Source organism: Vigna radiata, chromosome 3, assembly GCF_000741045.1.
Source record: "Vigna radiata var. radiata cultivar VC1973A chromosome 3, Vradiata_ver6, whole genome shotgun sequence".
NCBI lineage: Eukaryota > Viridiplantae > Streptophyta > Magnoliopsida > Fabales > Fabaceae > Vigna > Vigna radiata.
In genome coordinates, this window is record NC_028353.1 from 3,282,785 (window position 1) to 3,304,739 (window position 21,955).

Here is a 21,955-nt window from a genome sequence, read left to right on the forward strand (position 1 = left end):
CTTGGCTTATCAACAATCTCCCAAGTTGAATTTCTTTCTAATGCATTCATCTCTTCTTTCATGGCTTGATTCCAATGTTCAAGTTTCATGGCCTCTTAGATTTAGGTGGGAATTTTTGTGGCATCAATGGCAACAATAAAACTTTTGTGCTTATAAGAAAGATTGTTAGTGCAAACATATTGAGAAATAGGATATTTAGCACATGATCTTCTTCCCTTTCTCAATGCATGGGTAATTCCTCCGTAATACTTACCTCCTTCTCATTGATATCTTCAGGGATCCTCACCTCCGAATTAGACAATTTTTCTTGCTCGAGAGTCGAAGTGGGTTGTTCTCTTTTTTCATATTTTTTGCCAAAAAATCTGTCTTCTTCCTCTTCTTCATTACTGTGGATTATGGTAGCTTCATTGCTCAGGTCTTAGGCATCCTGCAAAGACAAACATGGTAATGACAAGGAGAGTTCATCCACTTCAAGTGCTTTCTCCCCTGAAGTGGTGGACTGACATAAAAAGATTGTGTTTCATGAAAGGTGACATTCATGGTGATAAAGACGCGAAGACTCTGAGGATGATAACATTTGTACCCTTTTTTATTAGGATACCCAATAAAGACACATTTAAGAGCTCTAAGATCTAATTTAGCACGGTTAGGATGTCGAGAGTGAACAAAAACAACACATCCAAAGACTCGATTAGGTAGACTTGTTAGTAGGAAAGAAGAAGGAACAAAAGACAATAAAGACTCTATAGGACTAATGCTATTTAACATAACTCTACTGATGAGTTATGTGGCAGTCAATACAGCTTATCGCCAGTTATTTCTTGGAACAAACATTTGAAAAAGAAGAGCTCTAGTTACTTTAAGAAAATGACGATTCTTTCTTTCTACAACTCCATTTTGTTGAGGGGTATTAACACAGGTTAGTTCATGAACAATACCATTGAGACAAAAAATTGAGAAATTCATGATTCACATATTCAGTACCATTATCAGACCTAATTCTTTTGATATTTTTTCTAAATTGATTTTGGACAAGATGAAAAAAATTAACAAAAATTTGAAAAACTTCGGATTTATTTTTCATAAGGTATGTCCATGTGACACGGTTACAATCGTCAATAAAGGTAACGAACCATCTGGCTCCAGAAATAGAATCTATGACAGGACCCTAAACATTAGAATGAATTAAATCAAATGGAAAAATACTCTTTTTATGACTAATAGGATAAGATGCACGATGGTGTTTTGAAAATTGACAAATATCACAATATCATCCAAGCCTTTGATGATGTAACCATATTTGGGATTTTGTCCACGTCTCAGATGTTGCTTGTTGACTCATGATTTTCGTGTTGCTTTGGTCATTAAACTCTAAAAAATACAACCCACTATGCTTCTTAGTAGTTAAAATTGTCTTCTCCGTGGCAAGGTCCTGAAAAACACAATAAGTTGGAAAAAATGTTAATGAGCAATTTAAATCCTTTGTGAGTTTTTGCATAGAGATAAGATTGTTAGCTAATTGAGAGACATGTAAAACATCCTTTAATACAATAGATGAGTCCAAAATTATATTTCCAGAGTTGCATATAGGTATATCCTGACCATTCGCAACTGTAATAAGTCGTTCTTTATTTCTTTTACCATGAGTTGAAGGACACACTAAAAGGTGTCATATGATCAGTTGCACCCAAATCAAGGATCCAAATACCTTGAGACACATGATCAATAGTATTGAGGCCAATCTTACCTTTTATGGACAGAGTGGTTGATCCAGAGGACTTACTCATTGATTCATCCATTGCTTTCAAAGGAATAATTTTTACTTCAGACATCCTGTAAAACGCAATGAGGAGTCTCCAAACAGGAGCAGAACTTAAAAACTCAATCTACTCAAGAAAAGGTCAAACAGGTCGTCATAAACCCTAGGAACAGACTCAGGAGGCTCCGACGACTCTGTTTGTGGCAGCAGTGACGAGTGGGTCACACTCAGAAAAAAGAGCAGAATTTAAAACTGAGATCTACTCAAATATAGGCAAAACGGGTCGTCACCGACCCTAGGAACAAATTCAGGAGTCTCCAGCGACCCTTTCTGTGGCAACAGTGGTGAATGGGTGTCGCTGGAGGTGGGCGCGTGGGCTACACGCGCCGGCGACGGTGGGAGCGCGTGGCGGCTCCTCTCACAGAGCGACTTCCGGCGTTGTGGTCGTCGGAGTTGGGTGCACCTTTCTGCCCTATCAACGACCCTAATCGGCAATGGCGGCAGTGGTGGTGGTCGGACAGTGGCACAACGACTGTGCAACGGAGTTTATGGTCGCCGAAGTTAGACGCATCTTTTTGCCATATCAATGACCCCAATCGGTGATGGCGACAGCGTCAGTGGTCGGACAACGGCGGGGGTGCGACTCTGCAGCGGAACGGAGTTCCAAGGTCAGAAGCTCTTGATACCAAGTAGAAAATAATACTTAAATTTATTATTCAGAATTGATTGAAAATACATTCTCATATCTTCTATTTGTAACAATCTAATTCTCCTAAAAGGGGAAATAAGGAAACTAGGAAAACAAAATAAAATAGAAGATTGTATATCTATTTTCTCTGATTAGGAAGATTCTAAAGATATCTTATCTAATTACAACATGTCATTATGGTCTAATTGTGTATTGTTTTTTTTTTAAATCCTCCAAATGTACAAACTCCATTGCCAATAATTTTTCCATAAAACTGGTTGGGACTCACCACATTTGGAAGATCATTTGTACACACAAAAAAATTGGTGATTGGCCATGGCCGGTGGTGGTGGGGATAGTAGAAATAGAAACTTTAAGATCTGGAGCTCTATAACCAACTTGAGAAAAGAGAGAAATTAAATATTTTATTATATACTCTTAATTATTACAATCTTACTTCCTCTATTTGTAAGAAACACACTCTCAAAATTGGAAGTAAAAATCAGGTGAAAAGAATGTGTAGATTCAATGGATATTTTTCCTAATAATTATAGAGATGTTAGGATTTTTTATCCAGTAAGCCGTTATTTCCAACAATTTTATCCATTAGCAAGGTTAAAAAGTATATTTAATTCTTAAATCAGTATGAAAACTTTTGATAATATTGTGAAAGAAAAACTACTAGAAAGACATTTAAATTATCCTTCAATTAATGTTGAAATGATAAATAAATACACTAATCTCTATATTGATAGCTAAAAAAATAATAGAATGTTTTTGTTAAAATGTAATAATTAAATGATATTTTTACTTCTTTATTTAAATTTACTGACATATATATATATATATATATATATATATATATATATTAATAACTAGGATTGGAAATCTAGGGGCCAAGGCCTATGAATGAAGTTTAATCTCCGACAATAAGTATGATTGAGAAAGGCTTATTGATAATTTGTACGGAGTATGTAGTTGATGTAGATATTGTTACTCGTATAATCTTATTATTCCAAGTCTTAAGTCTGTAATAAGCATTTTCCTTTGCTGTAAATAGTTTGTAAATATAAGTATAAAATTTATTATTATATAAATGTGTATTTAGTTATGCGTGATTGGACATGCAAAATATTAAATAGTGTTTAGGTTTCAGCTTGTTTACTAATCAAGGAAAGCTTCCGGGCATTCCTATTTTGTATGGGTCTTTGTTATAGTTAAAGAACTCATGACCTGAATTCAGGGTCCATGGGTGGGGGATAACTGGGACATCATAGACCAGTGCAAATCATGAAAGCCTGAAAACTTACCAGTAACTAAAACTGCATTGTCATTGTTAACTTGCAAAACAATCAAATCAACACAGAATTTTAGATAACATTATTCCATAAACAGGTGGGCCTGGCTGATAAAATCAACAGTATTGTGAGAACTCTTTCTGGTGGCATGAAGAGGAAATTGTCTCTTGGAATTGCATTGATTGGCAACAGTAAGGTAGGATCAACATCGAGAGCACATTCTTATATTAATGTGTTGAAAACAACTGCATGGAATCTTTTGGATGATTTACTTGACAGGTTATAGTCCTTGATGAACCTACCAGTGGAATGGATCCATACTCAATGCGCTTGACTTGGCAGTTAATAAAAAAAATTAAGAAGGGCAGGATAATTTTGCTAACTACACATTCTATGGATGAAGCGGATGAATTAGGTGACCGGATAGCGATCATGGCCAATGGCTCTCTGAAATGCTGTGGAAGGTTAATTTCATTTCCACTTTTTCTTAGATATTGTTATGTCTTGGTGCTATTCTGAAGGATTCCTGGTATTTTAATTTTGTGATAATTCCTGCTAGAGAGTTTACTCTTGACAAGTCCATTTGGAAATCTAAGTAATACTTGTTAAATGCTTTATCTACTAGACAGGTTTGCTTGACATATTAATGGCATGCTGTAGGTTTGTGTACCCCATGCATTTTCTCCAGATGTTAGGGTGTTGAGCAGCTAAGTTCAGAAGCATTAGTGTTATTTTTTTAGTTTCTAAATTTTAGGGACGCAATTTTCCCTTTGATTAAGTTTAGTGTATTTACCCTTTAAGTTAGCAATAAGTTCTTCCATTTCATTTTATTAGAGTTTGACCATAAAAAGAAAAGGTATAATCTGAATATATGAATATACAGTCTTGTGACTGGGTGAACGTACTGAAAATTATTGTAGTATATTGTCACTGAAAAAGTACTTCACACGTTTTGTACACATCGGAACAAATAGGCAGAAAACAAAAGACAGTTACAAAACTGTTACTGGTGTAACCTCTTAATAACTACAAACAACTGAAACTAAAGAGTACAGAGCAGTGATGAAATGGCACGGCTAGTACAAATAAAAATAAAAACTGACTTAGATTAACAGTAATACATTTATAGCTTATGAATGTTAGAAGCATACCAACATATTGAAATTAATAGACATTTCATTATGATACTCTTGACAGAGGTCTTGTGGTTACAACCCATTTTCCTAGAGGATTTTAGGTAGTGGACATTTTCACTATAGGGCTTCTCCTTGGCAGATTCCAAGAAAGTTGGTAATGATAGATATTTATTTACCAACATGAGGAGGAATGTTATAAATACCGGTTTATTAGAATAAAATATCTTCAATATCTCCATAATATGAGAAAATATCTTCATAAAAGGTTCTATTCATTTTGACATTTTTATTTTCTTATTTTAAAGAGATTTATTGTTAAACATAAAGGTGTGATGAGAATGTAACTGGTGTGGTTTTTATTAAGAAAACAATTATATATTTCCTTACATAGTTCAATTATTTGTTTGATCTGTTGGCAGTTCCCTTTTCTTGAAGCATCATTATGGAGTTGGTTATACTCTAACCCTAGTGAAGGTTTGTTCACTTGATCATTTTGTATTCCTCTGTCTCTGATGGTTCACAATTGAAAGACTTTAGCTGTTTTGATTTGTATTTCTTTCTGTCTTGTGCTTTCAGTCAGCTCCCACTGCTTCCATTGCTAGTGATATAGTATACCGTCATGTTCCAAATGCAACATGTGTAAGCGAGGTACTTTCCACAGTATCATTCATTGAGATACCCGTTAATGTCAACATCATACATGTATTCATGTGTCAATGTTAATGGGCATGAGTATCGATCTTCCCTCTCTGTAATGAGTATGTGTGTGCTGATGAAGGAAGTTTATTTTAATCAAGAGGTTGTTTCTTCTAAAATAAAAATATCAAAGGTTAGCTCTTGTTGGTTTTCATGTCTCTAGTGCTCTAGAGATATACCTTCAGAAAAAAATTGTTTGGGTATAGCAATGTGGCCGCGGCGATTATTTTACCTTACATTAGATCCAGATTCAAATATTCCTTTTGAAAATTTGAATATTTTTTTTTTTCTAACGAGCACGAATTCATCACATACATAGTGCACAACTTTAAAATATAGTCATTCTTGTTAAGTTATTCTTGTAAAATCACTGTGTATTACAACAGAGGAGCATTGTATATATATAAGTGTCTCAAATACAAAGAAGATACAAAGAGAAGGACAAATGCCCATATATTTTGTTACATTTAACTATAATATCGATTTTTTCTTTCCTTGTCTCAGTCATTTCCTTTGTTGTGATAGTAGATTGCTGTATCAAATCTAAATCCTTAAGATTCATGAACATATGCTGTACTCTTGTATATATATTTGCAAGGCGAATAGCTTCTTCTCAGCTGTAATTAGCACTATTTTAACTTTCAGGTATAAATTGTGATAAAATGTGAAAAAGCTTCTTCTTGAAGAGTTTATGTAAAATCTATCTAAAACTACCTTTTACCTTTTCTCAGAATCGCTTCTTCTATAGAGAATGGGGCTCTCAATGTATTATATGCATTTTTTAGTCAGTTAGAGAAAAGGGCAAGGGAGCATTGGTGGGGCATAATGCCATGCATGGAGAGGAACGGGGTCTTATTCCTTTTAATAGGAACAAATAGAAATGGATGAATGCTCACTTGCCTACTTTTTCTACATGTTATATAGTTCATGAGAGAAATCATAACTTTTTGACTTGAACAGTATGAACATGATAATTGATTGTGTAAATATTGGTGAGTTCATATTTAACAGTATCCAAGGCCGTAATTTTTTTTCCTTAATTTTTTGTGAAGCATTTAATTGTCTATCTCACTTCTAGTTGTATATGAGATTATGATTGTTGATTCCATTTTATCCTTACTCAACACACATTTCCAGGTTGGAACTGAGATTTCTTTTAGGCTTCCAATGGCATCCTCATCGGCCTTTGAGAGGATGTTTAGGGAAATTGAAGGTTGCATGAAAAAACCAGTTTCGAACATGGAATTGAATGGTAAAATTGAAAAAGACAATATTGGTATTGAAAGCTATGGCATATCTGTAACAACCCTGGAAGAGGTATTTTTAAGAGTTGCAGGATGTGATGCTGATGAGGTTGAATGCTTTGAAGAAAATAACCATTCTCTGATATCAGACTCTGTGGCTTCACTTCCTACTAATGATGATGCTTCCCCAAAAATAAGTTGTCTTAAAATTCTTGGAAATTATAAGAGGATTCCGGGTTTGGTGTCTACCATGTTGGGAAGAGCTTGTCAATTAATTTTTGCTACAATTTTTAGTTTTATCAACTTCTTGGGTGTGCAGTGCTGCAGTTGTTGTCTCATTACTAGGTCAACATTTTGGCAACATCTTAAAGCCTTATTCATTAAAAGGGCAATATCTGCTCGCAGAGATAACAAAACAATTGTTTTCCAGCTAATGATTCCTACTCTCTTCCTGTTCGTTGGTCTTCTATTTCTTAAGCTCAAGCCACATCCTGATCAGCAATCGCTGACCCTTTCAACTTCTCACTTTAATCCTCTATTGAGTGGTGGTGGTGGGGGAGGTCCAATTCCATTTAATCTTTCTTTGCCAATTGCTGAAAAGGTTTGTCACTGATTTAATTCTGTTTCATGTGGTTTTTTTTTTCATATACTTATTGCTGCTAAAAAAAGTGGACACTAGTTCTGAAATTTTTATTATGTTAAAGGTAGCACAAAATGTCATGGGAGGTTGGATACAGAGGTTCAAGTCGAGCTCATACAGATTCCCTGATTCAGAAAAAGCATTGGCTGATGCAGTGGAAGTAGCGGGACCAACACTGGGACCTGCTCTTCTTTCTATGAGTGAATATTTGATGTCTAGTTTTAATGAGTCCTACCAATCTAGGTGTGAAAACATGAATTTCTTGCTTCATTATTAGATTTGATCTGTTTAAACAACTGGCAATCAATTGTTATGAAAAGTTTTAGTGCTAACCATGCATATAGTTGCTGTTGTCCTAAAATCAATAATAGTATTGGGCAGCCATGAAAACGAGATTATCATATGTCCTTCTTTCATGTTTCTGTCTCTTATTTTATCATAGGGACAATGAAAATCTATTTGAAAATAAGAGTGCTTATATGAATACAGGACAAGAAAAAGATAAGCTTCTCAGAATAAAGCTCACTGATCATTTTGCCCTAGTTCAACTTTGTTAGTGTAGATTATTTAAGATTGATGCTTCTAAAGTTTCCCGTTGCTAACATACATGAAGTGTACCATCTGAGAAATTTGAGAAAATCTAAAGTAACGTGTAGGCTAAATTTTGCATTTATACTGAAATTATTTTTATCATAAATGAAGCCAATTTTTCCTTAATGGAATCTATGATTATATTTTTTTTTGTTAATATCTATATGTGAGTTACTAGCATATACTTCCGTATGGAGATGGTGGGTGATTTCTCTTAACTTTAAAAGTCAATATTGTGCGAATTCTTTTTCCTTGCTGTCACCGTCCAAAAATTGAAATTGTATTCATTATGTAGTTTGCTTTGGTAAAAGCCTGATGTGAGTCTATGCTGTGTCCAGATGTTGGTCCTGTTGTTTTCTGCTTGTGGGGGATCAGTTGTCATATTTAAACTTTTGTGCCGTTGAGATTTATAGTTATTTCCAATAAAATAATGAACAAATACTTGTGCTATTTTAATTAAGTTGTTACATGTCAACTTGGATAAAACCCCTAATGGAATTTTTATATGCGATAGTTATTTTACTGCTATGTTCTGATATTCAGGTATGGGGCAATTGTGATGGATGATCAAAGTAATGATGGAAGCTTAGGATACACTGTATTACACAACTGTTCTTGTCAACATGCTGCTCCCACCTTTATCAATTTGATGAATTCTGCGATTCTTAGGCTTGCAACTCAAGACACAAATATGACAATTCGAACACGCAACCACCCTCTGCCAACGACACAAAGCCAGCGCTTACAACGTCATGTAAGCCTATGTTTATTTGATTTCACCGAAGTGGATATTCTTTAAGTGGCATGATGCATTATCCTGTTAGTAATGATGGGCATGCCTTGGGATTTTGGGAGCGTTGCCTTGTTATATTGCAATGTTTTTGTAGTTCATGCTCTTCTTTAGTTCTATGGTTCTTAAATTTCATATTTTCACCTAACACTGACTTTTATACTTATCAGCACAATTAAATAATAATGGATTAATATTACTATGTGCCAATCCCGTTTACATTATACAGAAAATTATAGATTTGATAAGCTATATATGAAATTCTGTAGGATCTGGATGCTTTCTCTGCTGCAGTTATTGTCAACATTGCTTTCTCTTTTATACCTGCCTCATTTGCCGTTTCAATTGTTAAGGTAAGTTGTGTTAAACCTACTTCCTGCTTGCTGTCTTTTAATTGTGTCCTTTTCTTCGTCTAGGAGCGATTTATAAAACAACTTTTCCTAGAAGATTCCTTGAAGTTTCTTTCATAGTAATCCTAGATAATTGTGGAGTTATTTTCAAATTTTCCCTTTTCTAAAAGGACATATTTTTTCATTTCAAATGTTATGAATTAACAAGAGGGAATTTCTTGACACTAGAGTGTGAAATACTATTTGACATTCTCGAATTGCTTGTTTCTTGTACTAAACATTTATATATTCTTGATTGATACAGGAACGTGAAGTGAAAGCTAAGCAGCAACAGCTAATCAGTGGGGTATATAATTTGTCAAAAGAGACCGCATTCAATACTACTTTTCTATCTCATGCTGATTATTCATCTAATGTTGAACTTGCTTATTAGGTTTCTATCCTGTCATATTGGGCGTCTACATATATTTGGGACTTTGTGAGCTTCTTGTTTCCTGCCTCTGTTGCCATAGTTCTCTTTTATATCTTTGGTATGTATCCAAATAATTATAAATAATTAGTCTTTATCTGGTTATTTAATTTGTTAGGAAAACTAACATAGATCACAAACCCAAGTCTAATAGTTTATTCACGTTTTTTTGCTATTAGATTGGCAAATGTTAGTTGTTAGTATTATGTTAGTGGGAGGAATTAAACCCACAATCTCTCCACCCTCCCTTCCAAACCCACTAAACCAATCTTATAACTCCTAAGTGTTAGTGGGGAGAGTTAAACCCACAACCTTTGCCACCCTTCCTTCCAACTTTACAAGGAGTTAAAGCTCAAACTACAAAATTATCATTGTCTCCTCCAAGGAATTGATTGGTCTAATTATATAGATCAACTCCCAACTGACAGCACTGCATCCACTTATTTTTCCATTTCTTCCTTTTTTCATCGCTTCCTTTATTCTTATATTCTATGATAACCTTTTCCACTGCTTCCTTTTATTTTTCCTTCTACGATAAACCTTCCATATCCTATCATTCCTTTTATAATACCTATTCCATTCTTCCTCATTATTTACATGCCCTAACAATACTCTCCTTTGCTGGAATAACCTTGTCCTCAAGGTTGTACTCTGGAAATTTAAGCTACTGGAGTGCTTCATCCCTTTCCATGAGATCTTGTTTCATCTGCTCTGGTTTAGCTGCCTTCAATTCTTCATCTTGTAATTCAGCAATTGACATAGAATTTGGTTCAATTTCAAGAATTCCCTCGAAACCTATTATCAAGTCACTTTCCTTGGCATTTGTTTCATCAACAGTAAGCAAATGCTGGTAATCTTCATCTGTTATGCTGCCACAAGCCAAATTTAAAGGTTCAGTTTCATCCTTCATAGGCTGGTTCCCATCGTCAGCGTGGTACTTAACCCATTTGTTTACAACCCATTGGTTTTTATCGTTGGGTCATCATTGACAATTGATGTAGGAATCAAAGCAGCAACACATTCACCAGCCTCCACATGAGTCAAAGTTGTAGTATGTTTGTAAGTAACCCCTACAAGAGCATCTTCATATATCTCAGAAGGTAAAATGTTTGCAATGAGTTTTTTGTACAAATAACTCTTCAAATTCTTGATCATCAAATTCATCACACGAGTCTGAACTTCCTTTTGGTACTTAAATCATGTGATTCGTCCTCCGCTTCTGGTTCCTTGTTCTTATCTACTTTATCATTGCCCTCATAATTTATCATTGCATTTTCCTCCATGCTGATGGAAGCCAAACCCAATTTTTCCCTTGAAGTGATATTTTGAACCTTGATTCTTCTTTGCTCTTGATACCCATCCGTGAGGATCCTTCCCCTCAGATGTGGGTAATTCAAATTTTGTAGTTTAGGGTCTTAGCATTTCTTCTCCTCCCTCATTTGATCTACTACCATGGAGAGAGCTTTCTCCCATCTCTACTTTAATATTAATAAAGTTTTCTCACCCTTTGGATAGTTTCTTGCTTTTCTTGAGATCTTGCAGCCGTTCTTCGTTCTTTTCTTCTAAATTCCCTGAATTCTCCCCACATGTGGAAAATTTCTTGCTTTTCTTGAGATCTTGCAGCAGTTCCTTGATCTCGTTCATGTCCTGCAAGATATCTTTCCTACTATCAAAACCTATCTTTACATCTCTTTCCTTTCTTGATCTCTTGAAGAAGATCTTTAATCTCCTTCGTGTCCCTTAGGATATCTTTAGAAATTGACAAATTTGTCTTCATGTCCATCATAAATTCCTTCCTTGCTTGCTCGCCAACTTCCAAAAATTTTCCCTTCTCTTTGGATTTGGTCAATTTGATAGGAACCCAGAACTAAGAGGAAAAAAAGTAATATTCTTTATTGAATAGACTGAAAAGAACACAAAATAAGAGAGCACTCTCTCTCTAAGGGTTTTCCCTTGAGAAAGAGCTAAAGCTCAAACTATAAAATTATCATTATTATGAAATAGTGAAAGAGATGTGGAGAAATCTCCCTTGTGTCTTTGCATACTCATAGGGTAATGTATTTATAGTAATAAGAATGTGGGCTAAGCCCAAATACAAATGAATATGTAAAATAAAATAATAAGCATAGGGACTATATTTCCCTAATTAACATAAACACATAATATCTAACACTCCCCCTCAAGTTGGAGCATATAAATCATATGTTCCAAGCTTGTTACAAAGATAGTCAATTCTAGGTCCTCGCAAGGACTTAGTGAATATGTCTGCCAATTGGTTGCTTGAGTTAACGAACTCAGTCTTGATATCTCTGGATATGATTTTTTTTCTAATAAAATGGCAATCAACTTCAAGGTGCTTGGTTCTCACATGGAAGACAGGGTTAGAGCTAATATGAAGACTAGCTTGATTATCACATATAAGTGTCATGTGAGTGACATCTCCAAATTTCAATTCACTAAGTAATTGTTTAAGCCACACAAGCTCACAAGTAGCTGATGCCATAGCTCTATATTCTGCTTCTGGACTGGACCTAGCCACAACACTTTGTTTCTTACTTTTCCAAGATATCAGGTTGCCACCAATAGAGACACAATATCCAAAAGTAGACCTCCTATCAGAAGCGGAACTAGCCCAATCAACATCTGAATAACAAACGATCTTTGTATCGTTGTTAGGACCATATAGCAAATCTTTTCCAGGTGATCCTTTAATATACTTCAATATGCGAACAACTGCATCCCAATGGTCTTTACACGGGGAGTTTAGAAATTGACTCACCACACTAACTGCAAAGGAAATGTCAGGACGCGTAACAATAAGATAGTTTAATTTACCAACTAATCTTCTGTACCGTTCAGGATCTGAGAAAGGCTTCCCCTGATTTGGTAGGAGTTTGATGTTATGATCCATAGGTGTCTCAACAGAACTGATTGATCGAATTATATAGACCAACTGACAGCACTGCATCCACTTATTTTTCCATTTCTTCGTTTATTCACCACTTCCTTTAGTCTTATCTTCTATGATAACCTTTTCCATTTCTCCTTCTACAATAAACCTTGCATATCCTATCATTCCTTCTATAATACCTATTCCACTCTTCCTCATTATTTACATGCCTAACAGTTTCCCTTTTTGTTTTAATAAAAAACAAAGGTTTTTAATTATTTATTTCATTTTTTTACCTTTTAGGTATTGCTAATGTTCCAATTTATATTATCATGCTTATGCTTGTATTTTTTTTCCTACTTTGGAGGATTTCTTATTCATAGCTGTCATATCAGTCATTGACACGTGATTACACCACTTTAGCATTGTTGCATCACATTCCTAATTCCCTATGACTTTGTTGGAGCATGTATGTGGAAGCGGTTGTCAATTGTGGCTTCTTTTGCATGAAATCATCACCATCACTGCCCAGGAATGAAAATAATCCTTCTGGCCTTAGAATGGTGTTGATTGGTGCTATTTTTGATATAAGAAACCCAATCCCCACCTACACCTGTGTGCCCTTCTCACTCAGAGGGACCCTCTCTTTTGAAGATCAACCTTTCTCTGGTGTGATTTCCATAATAACACAACATTTTCCAGCCATTTATGGGATAGCTTGTCACTGTTCTTGCTAAACCCTGACATTGCTCTGTTTTATCTTTCGTTGGTGCTTAGCTTTCCCTCTAAAAGAGAAGGCTATGGGTCCTTCTNCTATCGAGTGAGGGTAGAGGTCTTTATCCTCAGGTCCTCCTTTCAAGGGCTATGGCTCCGCTCCAACGGATAGATTTAGAGAAAAGAAATATTTGGTCTCCTCCTTTAGACATGAGAAGGAGGCTTTNACCTATACCTATACTCTTTCTTATTACGGTCAGAGGGCCTCTCTTTAAGCATCTTTAGAAGAGTGTGATAAGGTTCCAAGGCCAGAGGCGAGTACTAATCCTAACCTAAATAGAGCTATGGGGGTATTGACTTGAATAGCTTTCCATTCCCTAGCTTATTATTAGAAGAGTTCCCTTTCGTTAAGGCGAGGGTGCCTCTCCCTTGTTTAAGATAGTTTCGGTGATCATATACTACATTATGACTTTTGCTACTAATAGGTGTTTTTTCAGTATTGTCTTTTCTATTCTCAATCATTCAGTTTTTATTTTTTCAGATTCTTACTGTGTATTCACTTTCCATCCTATTGATCAACAGAGGTGGCCTCATTCTTCCATGAGGAATATCTTAATTTTAGGGGAGATTTTCCTGCATTTTTTTTGTAGTAACTAATGTAATGTGTAAATCAACTTCAGAATAGAAGTCATCCGGGTGTAGTGCTTTTGGGTTTGTCTTCTTTGTGCAGCTATTTGGATTAACTGCTATGGATGTTTTTATCATTCCTGAATTCGTATTTTACCTGATTCCTATACATTAAAACTGCTTTTCTCTTAAAAGTTAAGTATTGAATTTGGTCTTAAGCTGTTTATTTTCATCCTTAATAAAATATGTGCGTTTTTTTTCTTGTATTAAGTTCAACCTGTAGAGTTGGGTTTGTGATGAGGAATAGATGCTTGTGTGCTTTTCATGTTACTTGGCCAAGTAAAGAAAGAGAATTAAATGTGGAAAACTCACATGGGATGATGATCTATTAGTGGTCTGAGAGATATTTGAAGGATATTAATAAGCTCTCATTTATATTATTTATCTTTTAGTTCATTCTTTTTTAGATATAGTACTGAGCCTTGTTAACTGCTATCTTAATCGTCCTCCTACTTCTCTAGTGTATTAAAAGATCAACTAAATTACAGGAAAATATAATAGTCTTATTTATTTGCATATATTACTCATATTGGAGAAAGCCTTTGCATAACATGATAGATAAATTGATTTCTTAGACAGCTTTACTCTTTTAAGTCAAATTTTTGGTATATTTAGTTAATTTAATGTTAGAACCTTTCAATCCAGCCCTATCCCTAAACTTTCTATCACTAATTAAAAATATTAGAAACATCACCACCTGGGATTTTCTCAGGTGGTTGAATAGGTATGATCCCTGATGCACCACAATACTACCATGCCTTAATCCCCTTTTTGCGGTTTCTATCTTACGGTATCATGGATGTTACTGCTAATTCTTGGTACTCAATGTAGGTCTGGAACAGTTTGTCGGAGGGGTTTCTTTGCTACCAACAATCCTCATGCTCTTGGAATATGGACTTGCAATTGCATCATCAACCTATTGCCTTACATTTTTCTTTTTTGACCACACCATGGCTCAGGTATGCGGAGATCTTGTTTTCTCCTTTTTTAATTACATTTGTTATAAATGCTAAGATATTCAATTATTTTACAGAACGTGGTTCTGTTGATTCACTTTTTCACTGGATTGATACTAATGGTTATCTCATTCATTATGGGACTCATGCCATCAACAATGAGTACCAATTCTTTTCTTAAGGTAAGCCTTTCAATTTTCTTCAAGTGTTCCAGCATGATTTATTTGGCCCTACTTGGGTAATTATTTTTTCTTGAAGCACAAAAAGCAGGAGAAAATATTTTTCGGTGGACTAATTTTCAGTAAAAGAAATGGAAACACAATATTTTAAGCCTTTGAGCTCCCAATTGTGTTTTCTAAAGTGCTTACTACTGTCACTACTTTCTGCTTTAGCGTTCAGGGTTTCTATGATAAGTGGATACTAAAACTAGACCGGTTTCTTTCTATCTCATGTGGTGAGTAATAGATCTGGATATTTTGTTATTTAGTGAGTGGTCACTGTCATGGGTTGTCATTGTTATTACACACACACACACACTAGAAAAGAGTTTAGGTGTATGAGAAAAAAGTTCGGATTCAATTGTAAACCTGTGCAAGAGGGTACACAGAGCTATACTACCCTGTAATAATGATTACAACATCTCGTTTAGTGTCTTATAATATCTTTAGTTTCTTTTAATATCTTAGATGAAATAACGTTTAGTGTCTTATAATATCTTTAGTTTCTTTTAATATCTTAGATGTAATAATTGCAGAGATTGGTAATATCGCCTAAAAACTCAGTATATCTTTTCATAACTCAACAGTCCCCCTCAAGCTTGAATGAATATCTATTATTCCCATGTAATTGTATAATTGTGGAGTGTGCACACATGATTACTCTAGTTTATCCTAAGGAACAAAATCAATCACTAATAATGAGAAATATTTATCTAGACATTTCCCTATTTGATGTGATAAAAACATATCAGATCCTTTACATTGCCCCTCATGCTGTATTGCATCTGTCATGTTTGTTACAAGACTCCTTGAGGAACTTGGCGAACATGCCAACTAGCAATAGAGAAGCCTCACGTGCTGACTTGGAAAACATGTCAACTAGTTGGTTGCTAGAGCTGACAAAATCAATCATTACAAAGCATTACAAATCAATTTTGTGTAGGTGTATGAAGATGAAATGCTGAGAAACCAGCAACATGTGCTGATTTGGTGTGGGATAGCGAATGAAGATGATGCATTAGGAACTAGCAGCATGTTGCAACAGTTTATCTTGAGTTTAGTAACAGTTGGTCGTGAGTTTAATAACGTAGTAAAAATGATAGCAGAAAAGCTTAGAAGGCACAATGGCTGCTGAAATGCAAAAAGTATTCAATGGGCTTGGCTTCTTGAGATGAAAAAAATGCTTGGACAGTTGATAGGGAAAAAAATGCTGAAAGTGAATACAGGTTTCCAAAGTCCCAAAATGCTCAAAAGGTAAGTTGGTGGAGAGCAAAAGTGCTCCGCGGGAAAAAACTATTGCTGAAGAACAAAATTGTTTGGAGTGTGTAACGGTTGTTAGAGAGCAATAGTTTTCAAAGGGCATAGTGACTGCCAGAGAGCAAAAGATTTTTTAATCGTATTATTTACCCAGTAGAGGAAGTCAGAGTGAAATAACAAGTCATGAAGGATGGTTCTTGACCACTTGCTTGTAACTATCTTGGTACTCATGTAAATACTCATTTACAGTGAGGAACGAAATCTATCACGGGTTTGCTCTATAAAGTTTTTGTCTATGGATGTTGATGTTGGGTTCTCCTATAGATATCTCTTTGATTTCTTCTCAACCCTGCTCCATTCTGCTCTGTTTGTGTTTCTGAATCTCCTCCACACTTTGCCACCTCAAAAGTCTTGATTTCCTTTCTCTTTCTAGTTTCAAAATACAGGGTTGGCCGCACAAGCTAAAACGTAGAGGTTTTAGCTTTTTATTTTTACTCCTTTCTTGCTATGTTGGAAAATTGGGCCTCCATTTAAGTCCAACAACTTATTTTGTGTCATGCGTAATATATCATATAATCAACTAGGGTAATTATAAAAGGAGAAGAATATTAGGAAATATAACAAATATTTAAAAATATATATAATATGATAAACTAACAATAATAATACTAATAATAATAATATTCTAGTAGAAAAATATAGAATGTTATGTATAGCATCATATAATATTAAATTATTATTTGATTTAATTGTATTTTAATATTTTTTTATGTGAAATAAACTCTTACGAGTTTATTATTTGAATTTACAAAGTTCGAACGAGATTATGCAAACTTTCTAGTTTGACAATCTTGGTTATAATATTTTTCTATTTGATGTAATTAAATCATATCTTATTTCTTTATTTTATGTAATCAAAGCTTTAGCAATCTTACGAAACCGGCTCATGGAGTCTTAGAGTTTGGGTTTGGGTCTAATTCTACCCTACAAACCTTGGCTTATGAGAGTTTTCCCCTATTTGTATACTTTTTTCAAGTTCTATCTTCATCAATGGTGGGCTTGCTCTCTCTATACACACAACCCTCTTAATGGATTTAGGATAGACACACAATATTAAAATTAGGGTTTGGGCCTAACTTAATTCAACAAAATTGGTTTCTCCATTAATTTACTCTTTTTTCAGGCTCTATCTCAAGTCTTGGTATTTGAATTTCTCCCAATAGTCATTATTGCCTAAGTTGTATATGCTCTGTTTGTCATATCTCTTGGTGTGGGACTAACCATTTTTGAGAATGCATTTGAGGCAGCTTCCTAATCAAGCTGCTACTAAGGTGGGCTAAGGGTGACCACAAATAAGACATATGTCCTACAATATATAACTTGAAAAGAGAATGAATTTTATTATTATCATTTGTTTCTATTACATTCTCCTTACACCTATTTGTAATAATCTAGTATTCCAAAACAGGGAAATAAGGAAACAATATACTGAAAAATAAACTAGAAGATTTTAATATATATTTTCTCTAATTAAGAAGATTCTACATATATTTTCTCTGATTAGGAAGATTTTCCTCTAATTTAACAATATATATGAAAAGGGATTGGAGCAACTTCTTGTAAAAGGAAGTTGGCTTCTAGGATTGGAATAAATTATATCTTTTAGCAAAATATTGTTGTCATTTAATTGGCACAAAGAAAAAGAACACTGTTGGAAATGATATATATCTTGTTTCTAGCTGCTTGAATAGTAATTTTTTCATTCACTTGGGAAAACACTTGATGTCAATATGCATTTGATGTTCTCTTCCAGAATTTTTTCAGAATATCTCCTGGATTTTGTTTTGCGGATGGTCTTGCTTCATTAGCTCTTTTGCGGCAAGGAATGAAAGATAAAACAAGTGATGGAGTGTTTGATTGGGATGTTACTGGGGCTTCCATCTGTTATCTAGCTGTTGAGGTGCACATCTTTCGGTCTAATTTTGCTGCTATTGTGTTTTTTCTTTTCGTATTCCAAGTATCAAAGTTTAAAACTTAAAAGTTGTTTACATCAGCTCTTAGAGGCTGATTTTAAGAAACTATAACTAAAAAGTTGTTATTGCGAAACAGCATCTATTACATTGAAAATACAAAGCTGTAATAGCTGCTTTGTTTCAGAATAACCTCATCAACACCAGTAGATGTAAAATACACTTAAATTGGGACAAAAATCTTTTGCTAATCCATTTTTTTTCTTGATGACAGAGCTTTAGTTATTTTCTGTTGACACTTGCACTTGAAATTTTGCCTTCTATCAAATTGACTTCATTCGTGATCAAAAAGTGGTTGGAAAAAATTAATATCTTCCGGCATGATAGTTCTTATTTGGAACCTCTGCTGGAATCTTCCTCTGAAACTGTTGTTACGGACTTCGATGAAGATGTAGATGTAAAAACAGAAAGAAATAGAGTACTTTCTGGTTCTCTTGACAATTCCATTATCTACCTGCGCAATCTTCGCAAGGTATTTCCTAGTATTATTTACTTAAACATGCTTTTGTGTAAAGAAAAATAATGTGCATTTCAAATCATTGTGTCATCCTTAGTTAAAGTAGTATTTTCTAAATTTAAGGTATATTTTGAGGAGAAGCATCATGGAAGAAAGGTTGCAGTAGATTCTTTAACTTTCTCAGTTCAGGAAGGAGAATGTTTTGGCTTTTTAGGAACAAATGGAGCTGGAAAGACCACAACTCTTTCTATGCTATGTGGTATGTCAGATTTCTGATCATGATATCTTACTGCATGTCTTGTGTTAAACCCTTTCTTTTGGCTATCAAACTTTGTTTTTAATAAAAACCTCTAAAAACCTGCATTGTTTTTTTTTTATCCTAACTTTGAGATAAAGGAAAAACTACAGATAGAGGATGAGAAATACTCTAGTTAAATAATTGAAGACCAAGAAGAAAAGATTAAAAAAAAACTATGTACTAGACACATACAACATAGAATGCCTATGTCTCTGTAAGTTTACTAGATGCTTCCCCTATAAGACAAATAGAAGTATTTCAAAGTATTTAGGAGAACTGTACATTCTTAAAGACCACTTATGGCCAATAGAGATTCTAGGGTTTCTTTCAACCAAAAACTCTAAGATACACATTGAGACATTGTAAAATTATCACATAGTAACTGCTGAAGATTGTTGAGGCATGTTTGAAAGGAAAAGAACACGAAAAGGGAAAACTGAATATTATTCTATGAGTTTGTAATACAAGCATTAATCCTCTTTTATAGGCTAGGGAAACTAAATATCTTAAGGGAAGTAGGAAATGTAGGAAGGAAAAAAAAAATCAATCCATATAGTTACAAATATATGCTCAATATACAAGAATATTCTATTCTCTTCATAACACTCTCCTTCAACTTGATGATTGAATATAACTATTGAATACAGTGAAAAACTAGGTTTAGGATTAATCTCCCATGTGTAGAAAATATGCATAGGATATTGTATTTATAATAAAGAAAATATGGGTTGGGTCTAAAATACAAATGATGATAGAAAAGAAATAATAACAGATAAATTGAAGATCAAAAGATAAAAGATAAGATATCCAATATATCTAATACTCCTCCTTAAGTTAATGCATATAAATCGTATGTACCAATGCTTGTTACAAATATAAAGATTTGCAAAGACGATATATCTAGAAGACTTTCCCTGAGCAACAAAACCTGGAGGTTGCTCCATATAAATCTTCCTACAAATCTCCATTGAGGAAAACATTTTTTACATCCAATTGATAAAAAGAACATTGTTGAAGAGAAGTTATGGCTATAAATAAACGAACAGAAGCCATCTTTGTCACTAGAGAAAAAATTATCACCATAATCCAAACCAAAAATTTGTGTGTAACCTTTGACTATAAGATGAGCTTTGAGGCGATCAATAGTACCATTAGGACCAACTTGATAGCATAAACCCACCTGCAACCAACAACATATTTCCTAGATGGTAATGGGACAAGCTCCCAAGGTCCACTATATTGAAGAGTACTTAGTTCATCTGACATAGCCTAACTCCAATGACGATAAGGTAAGGCATCATGGACATATTTAATGGACATAGAAGAAATAGAAGAAAGACAAATATAAAAAAAAAGGTGAAGATAATCTATGGTAACTTAAAGCAATATAATGTGGAGAGGGATTACGAGTAGAACTTATACCTTTATAGATGTCAATTGAAAGGTCAAACTCAGTTGTCAAAACCAGAGGAGACAAAGGAGTTGGCACTTGAAATGGGTCATTGGGTGATGGTTGGGAACAATGTCTTTGACTATAAACTTGAAGTGATGGTTGGGAACAATGTCTTTGACTATAAACTTGAAGTGGTGGTGAAGGGGGAGAATTTGAACTAGGCACAACTAGAGGAGCACAAACAATAAGAATAGTAACTGGAGTAGAATCTGATCATGGACTAGACACAATAGAAGAAGGACCCCTAAATAAAAGGAGACTCATTGAAGGTGACATGTGCAGACACAAAATAGTGGTTACGAGTAGGAGAAAAATACTTATATCCTTTTTGTGATTGGGTAAATCCTAAGAAAATACATTTGTGTGATCTAGGAGATAACTTATCAAGACTAGGATTAAAATTCTAAACAAAATTTGTAAAACTTTAAGAGGTAAGGAATGTAGAGGTTTATGAGGAAATAAAATAGAATGAAAAATTTTGCCGTTTAAAACCGAAGAGGACATGTCTTTAATAAGATAACATGAGTAAGAATAGTATCACCAAAAATGTGGATAAACCTCACCATGAATTAAAAGAGTGAGTTGTTTCAATAAATGTCGATTTTTGTGCTCATCCACTCTATTTTGTTGAAGTGTATAAACACATGAAGCTTGATGGAAAATGCCATGTGAAACCATAAATTGTTTAAAAGAAAAAAATATTCACGACCATTATCACTTCACAAAGTCTAACACAGTTTGAGTTACACTTAGAGTCCTCTCCTTAATAAAGGAAAATATTATGTTGTTACTGAAATATAATCTATTAAGAGAGAAAAATATTTTTTATATTCTTACTCTAATAATAAGTTCAATCCTCTATTGAAGAAACCCAAGGTGATGAATTTTATGTTAGGCAAAATGTAATAGATTTCAAACAATTATTCCTGTAGAAAAGGTTTTTGTAATTGTAATTTCTCATTGTTGAATAGCTGTGAACTAGGTTTTTCTCTCATCTTCTTAGGGGTTTATTATTCCTAAATTATGTTTTGCTTTTCCAAACAGGGGAAGAATCTCCTTCTGATGGGACTGCTTTTATTTTTGGCAAAGATATATGTTCCCATCCAAAGGCTGCTCGTCGATATGTATGTCATTTTTTCTTTGGAAAAAAACATTGATAAATTTAAGATATACTTAAATACATCTGACCCTTTGTGTATCTTAATTTTTACTCTCAGATTGGATATTGTCCACAATTTGATGCCCTATTGGAATACCTAACTGTTCAAGAGCATCTTGAACTTTATGCCAGAATAAAAGGTGTTCCAGATTTTGCAATTGAAAATGTATGCGTA

At 34.3% G+C, this 21,955-nt stretch overlaps 1 protein-coding gene across 2 annotated transcripts in view; it reads left to right on the forward strand.

Annotated features, from left to right (window-relative positions):
* The window catches only part of LOC106757560 (ATP-binding cassette sub-family A member 1), a 64,101-nt gene that overhangs the window by 28,193 nt on the left and 13,953 nt on the right, over positions 1-21,955 (forward strand). For both annotated transcript variants that reach the window (XM_022779147.1, XM_014640238.2), the window contains exons 17-33: positions 3,843-3,941; positions 4,025-4,209; positions 5,301-5,355; positions 5,458-5,529; positions 6,715-7,422; positions 7,526-7,704; positions 8,596-8,806; positions 9,112-9,195; positions 9,497-9,538; positions 9,626-9,722; positions 14,784-14,911; positions 14,986-15,090; positions 18,197-18,343; positions 18,628-18,885; positions 18,994-19,129; positions 21,666-21,745; positions 21,839-21,946. In XM_022779147.1, coding sequence (XP_022634868.1) covers positions 3,843-3,941; positions 4,025-4,209; positions 5,301-5,355; positions 5,458-5,529; positions 6,715-7,422; positions 7,526-7,704; positions 8,596-8,806; positions 9,112-9,195; positions 9,497-9,538; positions 9,626-9,722; positions 14,784-14,911; positions 14,986-15,090; positions 18,197-18,343; positions 18,628-18,885; positions 18,994-19,129; positions 21,666-21,745; positions 21,839-21,946 — 2,694 coding nt within the window. The remainder of the gene's footprint in view (positions 1-3,842; positions 3,942-4,024; positions 4,210-5,300; positions 5,356-5,457; positions 5,530-6,714; positions 7,423-7,525; positions 7,705-8,595; positions 8,807-9,111; positions 9,196-9,496; positions 9,539-9,625; positions 9,723-14,783; positions 14,912-14,985; positions 15,091-18,196; positions 18,344-18,627; positions 18,886-18,993; positions 19,130-21,665; positions 21,746-21,838; positions 21,947-21,955) is intronic.